Source organism: Salarias fasciatus, chromosome 10, assembly GCF_902148845.1.
Source record: "Salarias fasciatus chromosome 10, fSalaFa1.1, whole genome shotgun sequence".
NCBI lineage: Eukaryota > Metazoa > Chordata > Actinopteri > Blenniiformes > Blenniidae > Salarias > Salarias fasciatus.
In genome coordinates, this window is record NC_043754.1 from 21,098,396 (window position 1) to 21,107,046 (window position 8,651).

Genomic DNA, 8,651 nt, shown 5'->3' on the forward strand with positions numbered 1-8,651 from the left:
ACATTATTTTGCTTGTTAGCTTTTGTTTAGTGGCGTCATCGACAGAGAGCTGGTCTCGTTTATGTTTCCCACAAAAAATAAGAACCTGTTTTTAACCAATCAAAGCTTTTGTTGAATAGATAAAAAAGATTCATTAGGAGGATGATTTTTAAGAATGAATATATATGTTTTGACTCCTGACCTCACAGAGCTTCCCGTTTTCTGATTCGCCAGTTTCTTAAAGTTGGTCTTCTGTTTTGCTCCTGTGATTGGTTGGTTAAAAACAATAAAAATCATGTTGACTTTGAAAACTGGAGCCAAAGTCTTCCTGATTCCCGCTGGTTTTTTATCTACTAAATGAAAATGCGTTTTCATATATTTGCGTCGGTTTCTCCTGAAATGGTTCAGCCTCAGTTAACGACACGAAGTTGTTGCACACACAGCTTCAGCACTAATGAGGTTAAGGAACAGCACGCCTCCATTGTTCAGCTGAGCCGTCACATTAAACTCTCCCCGTCCTCGAAAACACAAACATCAAAACTTCCTGTTTGATGTCCGTCCAACACAAACACACTTGTGGTGGGCGGGGCTCCGGACCTCATTAGTCACACACACACACACACACACACACACACACACACACACACACACACACACAGAGTGATTAAGCACCACTCATTAGCCTCGTTGCTAAGTTTGCATTGATGTGTCAAGTTGTTTATGACTACATTAGCATGTCGGCACTCTTTGAACTCCACAGTGAAGCCCCGCCCACCTCCACCCCGTGGCGCCTCGGCAGTACATTAGAGTCCAGAAACAAACTGGGTCATCATGTTTTTATTGGCTGTTTTGTTGATGCACAATCACAACTCTACAAGCGGGTTAACACAAATCACAATATCAATCTGATGGAGAAATAAACACGTAAACAAACAAGATCTTCAGTACTTTGGCCTTTTAATGTCCACCCTGGAAAAGAGAAAGATGAAGAGTGTTGACTTTGCATTTACACTTCTTGTTTTTAACTAGATCTGTGTCACTAAGTAAAGAGGCGAACATAAGTGTTTGGGCACTCACCCGTCGGCCTCCATCTTCTTTCTCTTCTCGATGATCTGGAAAAGAAACAGTTCAGCTGATGCAAAGCACACACTTCAGCTTTATTCTCTTCATGTTTATTAGTTTGTTTCTCACCGCGCTGATCTTCTTCCACTGTCGGTCCAGCTCGGCCTTCTCGTTCGTCTCCTTAAAGCGCCGAGTCTTTCTGCCTTCAGACATCTTGATGCCGTATTGAAACGCAGCCCTGCGGGGACAATTTGCAACGTCACGCTCAGTCGCTGTTGACGGTTTAATCACAGCCATCTAAGGGTCTGCTGCCTGTCAGTCACTGCTGAGGGTTTTTATCATACTCTTCTGCCTGGCGGTTGCTGCTGAGGGGTTAATAAAACTTTGCTTCCTGTCAGTCACTGCTAAGGTATAATCAATGTACTACCTGTCAGTCACTGGTGAGGGTTTAATGATACACTCTGAATACTGAGGATAAATTTAACATACTTGGGCAAAGCCTCCTTGTTGTTCATGTAGTCTGAATACTCCTCCTGAGTATCGAAGTCCCAACGACCCAGTGGACCCTTCTTATTACCCTGCGACACACAGAGATGGGTAAGTGATTACACACACACACACCGCAAAATGAGCAGCACTGCATGCTGGGAACTGGAGTTACCTGATCCATCTTGCTGTAGTCCACCTCCTCGTCACTGTCCACAGCCAGGTCGTCCATTCTGCAGAGAGACAGAGGGAGTTTGGTTGCGTCACGCTACGCCCACTGGCCACACACCGAGGAGGGGCTGTGTGTCTTACGTGGCGGGGTAACACTCTGCGTAGGAGTTTGATCCTCCGAAGAAATCTCCCAGCTGCTCCTTGCCGGAGTCTCTCCTCCCAGGTCCAGTACATGTCGTTAAAGAAATACTGCAGTAATACAACTAAGACAGGAAGCCCCGCCCCCTCGCCCAATGACCAATGGCAGTGAAGGATATGGCTCCTGGTCCTGCCACTGGCTGCCTGCAGCGCCTGCAAACTTCTCATTGATCATCTTGATCTGCTCTCTGACTGAACTTGGGCCTGAAAAACACACAATCAATGAGTTTAAAACACTGCCTGTCCTGTACAGACATTTGACTCAAAACACAGAAATGAGACTTACCTGCATCAACCTCCATCACCTGAATGCACATACACAATTAACAAGGTTAGCGGGAGCTGGACTGAACTGTGACTGTGTGTGTGTGTGTGTGTGTGTGTGTGTGTGTGTGTGTGTCTGACCTGCTGCTCGTCTCCTCGGGGCTTCTCGAAGTAGGTGTGTCTGCGGCTCTTGCTGTCCTCCTCCCTCTCCCGATCTCGGTCTCTGTCCCGGTGTCGGTCCTTGTCTTTGGAGGGTTTGGAGGACGAGGTGGTGGACGGGATGTAGTCTCCAATGTCATCAAAGATGCTGAAAAGCAGGCGAAGACGCCACGTGTGTGTGTGAGCTGATTGTGTCTGACGGACAGAAGTGGACGGATGTACGGGAACGGGAGGACTAACCTGATGTCGGCCTCGGGAGCTCGCTTGTCGTCCAGTTTACCTGAAAGACAAACAGGTGAGGAGGTGAGACGACGCTCCTGCCTGGAGGACGGGCCAATCCACAGACAGCGACCCACCTTTGTCCTTCTTCTTGATTTTCTTGTGGCGTGTCCCCTGCCTCAGGTAGGACAGGATCTGGGTCAGCTTGGAGATGACGATGTCGTTGGTGGTCAGAGTGGTCTGGGCCTGAGGGACAGAGGAACGGATCTCATCTTTCCTACTCGTGCTCAAGTTTCACTGTGTATCAGGAAGTCGTGGCGGCTCCTCCTGTCAGTGTAATCAGATTACTCGGACTCACCTCCATACTGGGACAGTCGGCCTTGCTGCGGATCAGAGTGGTTGGGATGTCGGTGTCGGTGAACTCGTCGTCCAGGTCCACAACGTACGCCATCCGACCGGGGAGGAACAGCTCGTTCCTCTCATAGAGGCCGGACCTGAACACCACGCGGTAGATGCTCCGACCTGAGGAGAGAGGAGGCACCAACACCACCAGCTTCACTCCAACTGTGAACACAAACCCTGCCTGCAGGGGACTGCTCTCTCAGAGAGGAGGACAGGAAGCCACACTCACCCAGACGGGTCTTAAACTCAATCTTCTCCTCAGGCTCCACGTCTTTCCTAAACACACACACAAATACACACAGTTATAGATGAAGTTTCAGAAGGACTTCCTTCAGTGAACCAGTGGTTTTGTTCGTACTTGGCCTCCTTCTGGACTTTCTCCATCATGTCTTCTTCTTCCTTCTCCTTGCTGGTGATTTCAGCTCTCACCTGTAAAACACACACACACACGAGTGAGTAAGTGTAGAGGAGGTGCGGGTTCCTTCTTGATAAACCTGAGCGTCAGTCTGACCTTCTGCAGCAGAGCGAAATCCAGACCTTTCACCAAGTGAGTGTGCTCCATGTCACCACCCAAGAACTTGGACTCCTGGATGAGCTGCCGACGTTTCTCTGCGGCCGACTTGTCCCTGCGTAACGACAACGACACAGCGTGATTGTAATCTGAGCGAGGGCAGGAGAGACGTGGAGGTGCGCGGCTGTACTCACGCCTCAGCTGTGGGTCCCACGGCTCTGTAGTTGGCCGTGGTGCTGATGAGCTCGGTCTCTTCGTAGTCCTTGTTGACTCCATCTCGTCTCTCTCGGGCTCGGTCTCGATACTTCTCGGCCAGCTCTCGCTCGCGCTCCATCTCCTGCTGACGCAACTTGGCGTAGTAACTGAAACGGACGTGCAGGTTGTTACAGTGAGACTGTGGACAGACGGTGATCACGCTTATACAACTGTGTCTCTCATTCCTGTCGGCTGTCTCACCTCTTCTTCTTCCTCCTCCGCGCTGCAGGGTCCTCGTCCTCGTTGTAGTCCCTCGGCATTCTGGGGAACACATCAATTACTTTTAGTGAACCAAAAGAACAGGAGAGTAAATGATGGGAATCCTCAGGGCTCCGTGTTAGGACAAAAGCAACTCCTTATCGGCAGGGAAAGTGTGCAGAGGCTGGAATGAGTCCTGGTCACATGACGTCCTGTAAAGTCCTCCTCACCGCCTCCATCACATCTTACAGCTGATTTCACAGAACACTTCTGCTTTGGACAAATTCAGCATTGTAACCAAAATCAAAGCTCATATTTTGGAATTTGAGTAAATTCCCACATTTACCTCAGGAATTCTATCTTTTGATATTTCTATTCATTTCCCTTTATTGTTGAAATGTCTTTCTTGGAATTCTGATTTATATTTGAATCTCAGTTTCTCCTCTTATAGCCATTACTTATTTATGGTCTCAACAGCAGAATAGTGTCCTCACAGTCGGACCGACTCTACGCTACTCACTCATGGTGTCTGGACTTGGAGGGAGGAGCCGAGGACGGCGTCGCCCTCGGAGTCATGAGCAGCTTCCTAAAATCATCGTTGGTCAGTTTGGACCTAAAGAGAGAAAGAAATAAAACACATTAAAATACACACAGTGTGGTGTGAAAAATCACGACAAAGTGTGTGTATGTGTGTGTGTGTGTGTGTGTGTGTGTGTGTGTGTGTGTGACTCACTGAGCAGCAGCTCTGTGGTCATCCACATCGTGGCCCTCGGGGGCCAGCGGGTTGGAGTAGCTCTCAGCTGAAAACACACAGACATAGTGTTAATGCACACACAGTATCAAGCCTTTTTTCAGTGACTAATGGGATATTTCCAGATTTTCTGCTCCGATCTTCATTTGTGTCATAATTCTAATTCATCAGTTCTTCCAGAAGTAGCTGCAGCACAAACACATATCAGAGCGCTGATTACATTAGTGAAATTTCTATCGCAAAAACTGCTTTCACCCCAATCCCACACTGCAGAGGACCTCGAGGGATTTTGTGAAAGATTTTTGATCATATTTAAATATATAATAAATAATAACAGCATTTATGCACCCTAACACTGCTGCGTGCACGTTAATGGGGTTATTAAACTTGAGAATGAACCTCTAAAATCAAACTTTTGACTCTGCACATCAGCTTCTGTGAGAAATGTCAGTTAAATTATGTTTATCATTCGGATTAAAGTGTTAGAGAAGATTTTGATATTCATTCGCTCATTTAAAGTCCTACTGCTGATGAGTACAACAGCTTCGAACCTGCAGGAAAATGGACCGGTGCAAACTGAACTAATGGTCTCACTGAAAGTTAAGTACACTGGTTTATAACAGTCTTCAGAGGGGAGTTATTATTAAATGAATTTCATTTTTAGACATTTCCAACCAGTCGAATTCTGAGAGTGAAAGTACACACAGACAGCTAACCGTGTAGCATGTTGCTAATATACTTACTTTCAGGCATTTCGGCGGATTTTTTTTATCCTCCTTCGGCCTCAAACCTTCTTAAAGCCCCTCGGAGGCTAAATAAAGCTCCGTGTTTAATTTAATCTGCGTGTATTGCTCCTTCTGTTAGCGTTCTGTCGCTGCTGTTAGCTTAGCTGTTTGTTTGCGTTTCCTAACTTCCTGTTACGTCACTTCCCGTTGACGCGCTGACGCCAGCGGCCCCTGCTGGAGGAGGGCGCGCAATACAGCTCACAACCAGACCGCAGTTCGGGAAAACGTCATTATTTAAATCAATGGTTTAAATAAATCTGCTTTTGTTATTAACTCCTTCGTCCACAAAAATATACGTTGCATACGCAAACCTCCTCTGGTTTCACTGTTTGCATTTGATGGTGTTGTGCAATGAGGCAGTGCTGCGGTAAACACGCTGAACTTCACTGCCCTCTGCAGGCAGGGAGAGGGACTACTGAAGGTCCTCAGGGACCTGCTGGAGATTCAGCTTCAGGCTTCAAACAGACAACCTGCTGATGATTCACGCTCTTGATCTTCACTGTTCCTCCAGGAAGACGCAGTCCAGCTGCACCAGATCACACTGAAGACTCAGTTCCTGACACCAAAACCGCAACATGAAGAGAGGCAGGAACATGTCTGAACCTGTTTCTGTCCAACTGTCCAAAACACCCCCAAATTTTCCTCCTTCAGAGTAACTAAAAATGTGTCCATGAAGAAGAAAAACAAAAGTGAACGCACAGAGAAACATTTTTATTGACATTTATTCACATAAACAAGAAACCAGATGGGAGTGAAGCATCTGGGGTCAGGTGAGGGGGGTTCAGGGTTTGGACTGAACCATCTGGGGGTCAGAGAGGGAGGAGTTCAGGGTTTGGACTGAACCAGAGTCTGCAGAGCTGAGGCCACCTGGTCGGCTGACATGTTTTCCACTGAGACGCTCTGTTCTTTACCAAAGTCTGAGGAGACAAAATACACACATCATTATACACACACACACTCACACTCATAGTGTCTGATGGACTCCCATGATGCCATGCAGCAGCCTCACCATAGCGGGCCCAGATGCGAGCCTGAACTCCTGAACACTCTCTGATGAGGATGGGGAAGTCGGGGTTGGACTTCTTCAAGGTGACGTAGTTCTGCTCAATAAAGTTTCTGTAATCATGGAAACACACACTGAATATTGCCATCATCAAAATAATCTAGCAGAATACACACAAACACAACAAAAATAGACAATAACAACAACGTCTGCCTGCAGTGTAGTGACTTTCAGTCCACATTCTCCTGGATTTGGTAGTTATACAGTCAATAACAATCCAACTTGGCCATGAGTTCATAAGAATGTCCGTGGTGTTCTGCCATTGTCAGTGTTTATAAAGCATTGTTCTCTGCATGTGTGTGTGTGCCATTCCCCGGCCCGCCAGGGGGTTTCTCAAGGCTCTGTGTTGAAATATCTTTGCTTCATCACTGTATTATTTCTACATTATTTTCTATGCCTTCCACACTCCTCCCTCCCTCTACAGCCCATCTGACAGAAAGTCCTGCCAAAAGCTTTCTGAAATAAATAACAGCCAATCAAGTTTTTGCTCATCTGTACCAAATCAGGAACTGATAGGTTTGGATGGGTTTCTAAAACCATCTGATAACGCCACAGACGCTCATCATTCCACAGTCCCATTAGGTAGCACTGGTTGGTGGTCTTCACCTGTCTCCCCTCACCCTCATCTCTCTCTCTCTCTCTCTCTCTCTCACACACACACACACACACACACACACGCACAGTCTCGTATTTCTATCCTCGTGGGGACCGTCCATTGACTCCCATTCATGTCTAGTCCCTAACCCTGACCCTTACCCTAACCCACACCACAACAAAGCCTAACCCTAAAGAAATGTTTTTGCACTTTTACTTTTTTCAGTAACAACAACATGGTCAAGAAAACACTGTTTCTCCTACTTAGGACCGGAAAAAGGTCCCCACAAGGCACGTCGTTCCACGTTTTGCTATCCTTGTGGGGACATTTGGCCCCAACAAGGATAGAAATACGAGAACACACACACACACACACACACACACACACACACACACACACACACACACACACACACACACACACACACACACACACACACACACACACACTTTACGTTTTGATGTAATAAGGATGCGGTCTTAACCATGCTACGCTAACTGTTAGCTGGTAGCTTCTCAACATGGCCCGCCCCTCTATGCCTCTGATTGGCTGTTACTAGCTGTCTTGACGGTAGACGCTACGAACATTGGTCAGAATGTTACCGAGAGCCAATCAGAAGCGGAGGGGGGCGGGGTCAATCTTCAATGACTTTCGGCTAGCTGTTAGCTGTCAGCTCTTAGTGTTTCAAATCTTTCCCCAGCAAAACCTTGATTCGGGGTTTAACTCCTTAGTACCCCGACACAGATCTCACCTGGTCCCGCTGCTGGCCACGGACGTTTGGCAGAGGTGGATGCGAAGCTCTCGGAGGTTTTTGCCCAAACTTGAGCCCAGAGTCCGGACTACGGCGGCCGCCATCTTAGCTCTGTGTTGTCTGTCAAGGACGCTGCGAGGGCGAAATGCCCTGAGTTCATCCTGACAGGCTTCCAAAGAAACCCCGAGTAAAACCTCACAGGATCAACAATCATAAACCCAATCTGTTTTCCCAGGCTCAAATTTTAACCCGGACGTGTGTCTTCACAAAATCACCTGACACCCTCCTTCGCTCCTCACAGGTACTAAAATCTAACAGAGCAAAGTTATAGTACATTTCTTCAGTTAGACCGCAGGTATTTGACAGAACATGTACTGATTCCCATTCATCAGTTTGAAGCTTTGATGCAGATTTTTCAGTCATTTCCAAGTACCACTCCTAAAAGAAAAGGTCAACATGATGTTTTTAGTACAGCAATGCATAATATCGTCCCCTCATTATTCCATGATTATTGGGGCTGGTGGTCTGCTACACTAACATCAGTAACATTGGGTTTAAGGACCGAATTGGATTTGTCTGAATTGTGAATCCTTTCATATTAACTACTTTTTAACAGGAATGCACATTTCCATGAAAGCATTAAAACATTTTAAAATTATTATTTTTACATGATCGAAAACAAAAGCTCCATCTTGTGGTTGTAATGCTGCAACAGCGACAGCAGCCCACCTGCTGGTTTCTGTTTATGGTTGGATTTTAAGCCAAGGCAAGTTTTGAACCTGAACCTGAACCTGACACCTGC

General features: G+C 46.8%; 2 protein-coding genes across 3 annotated transcripts; both read right to left on the minus strand.

The window, feature by feature from the left end:
* Positions 1 to 800: 800 nt before the first annotated feature.
* On the minus strand, positions 801 to 5,576 carry ik (IK cytokine). The gene is made up of 20 exons (XM_030101567.1): positions 5,399 to 5,576; positions 4,638 to 4,704; positions 4,425 to 4,517; positions 3,908 to 3,967; positions 3,646 to 3,813; positions 3,452 to 3,566; positions 3,299 to 3,369; positions 3,170 to 3,216; positions 2,897 to 3,060; positions 2,676 to 2,784; positions 2,560 to 2,599; positions 2,302 to 2,467; positions 2,183 to 2,201; positions 2,016 to 2,100; positions 1,840 to 1,926; positions 1,703 to 1,760; positions 1,531 to 1,619; positions 1,171 to 1,279; positions 1,057 to 1,091; positions 801 to 948 (listed from the first exon to the last, which is right to left on the minus strand). The coding sequence occupies exons 1-20, from the start codon at positions 5,406 to 5,408 to the stop codon at positions 921 to 923; spliced, it is 1,620 nt and encodes a 539-aa protein (XP_029957427.1). The 5' UTR covers positions 5,409 to 5,576; the 3' UTR covers positions 801 to 920.
* Positions 5,577 to 6,130: 554 nt separating this feature from the next.
* ndufa2 (NADH:ubiquinone oxidoreductase subunit A2) lies at positions 6,131 to 8,002 on the minus strand. 2 transcript variants are annotated; one of them, XM_030101059.1, is made up of 4 exons: positions 7,850 to 8,002; positions 6,450 to 6,556; positions 6,266 to 6,357; positions 6,137 to 6,217 (listed from the first exon to the last, which is right to left on the minus strand). In XM_030101059.1, exons 1-3 carry the CDS (start codon positions 7,951 to 7,953, stop codon positions 6,266 to 6,268), a joined length of 303 nt encoding a protein of 100 aa, XP_029956919.1. In that variant the 5' UTR covers positions 7,954 to 8,002; the 3' UTR covers positions 6,137 to 6,217. The 2 variants fall into 2 exon arrangements, with proteins under 2 accessions (XP_029956918.1, XP_029956919.1); XM_030101058.1 differs by having other exon boundaries at positions 6,131 to 6,357.
* Between the last annotated feature and the right edge of the window lie 649 nt (positions 8,003 to 8,651).

Excerpts from the sequence above, each read along its gene's own strand:
- ik (XM_030101567.1), bottom strand. Across the intron at positions 3,567-3,645 it reads GTGGGACCCACAGCTGAGGC|GGACAAGTCGGCCGCAGAGA; the intron begins GTGAGTACAGCC and ends GTCGTTACGCAG. Across the intron at positions 2,468-2,559 it reads GCTCCCGAGGCCGACATCAG|CATCTTTGATGACATTGGAG; the intron begins GTTAGTCCTCCC and ends CCTGCTTTTCAG.
- ndufa2 (XM_030101058.1), bottom strand. The coding sequence starts at position 7,953 with ATGGCGGCCGCCGTAGTCCGGACTCTGGGCTCAAGTTTGGGCAAAAAC. Across the intron at positions 6,557-7,849 it reads GTGGCCAGCAGCGGGACCAG|AAACTTTATTGAGCAGAACT; the intron begins GTGAGATCTGTG and ends CCATGATTACAG. Across the intron at positions 6,358-6,449 it reads TCGCATCTGGGCCCGCTATG|ACTTTGGTAAAGAACAGAGC; the intron begins GTGAGGCTGCTG and ends TTGTCTCCTCAG.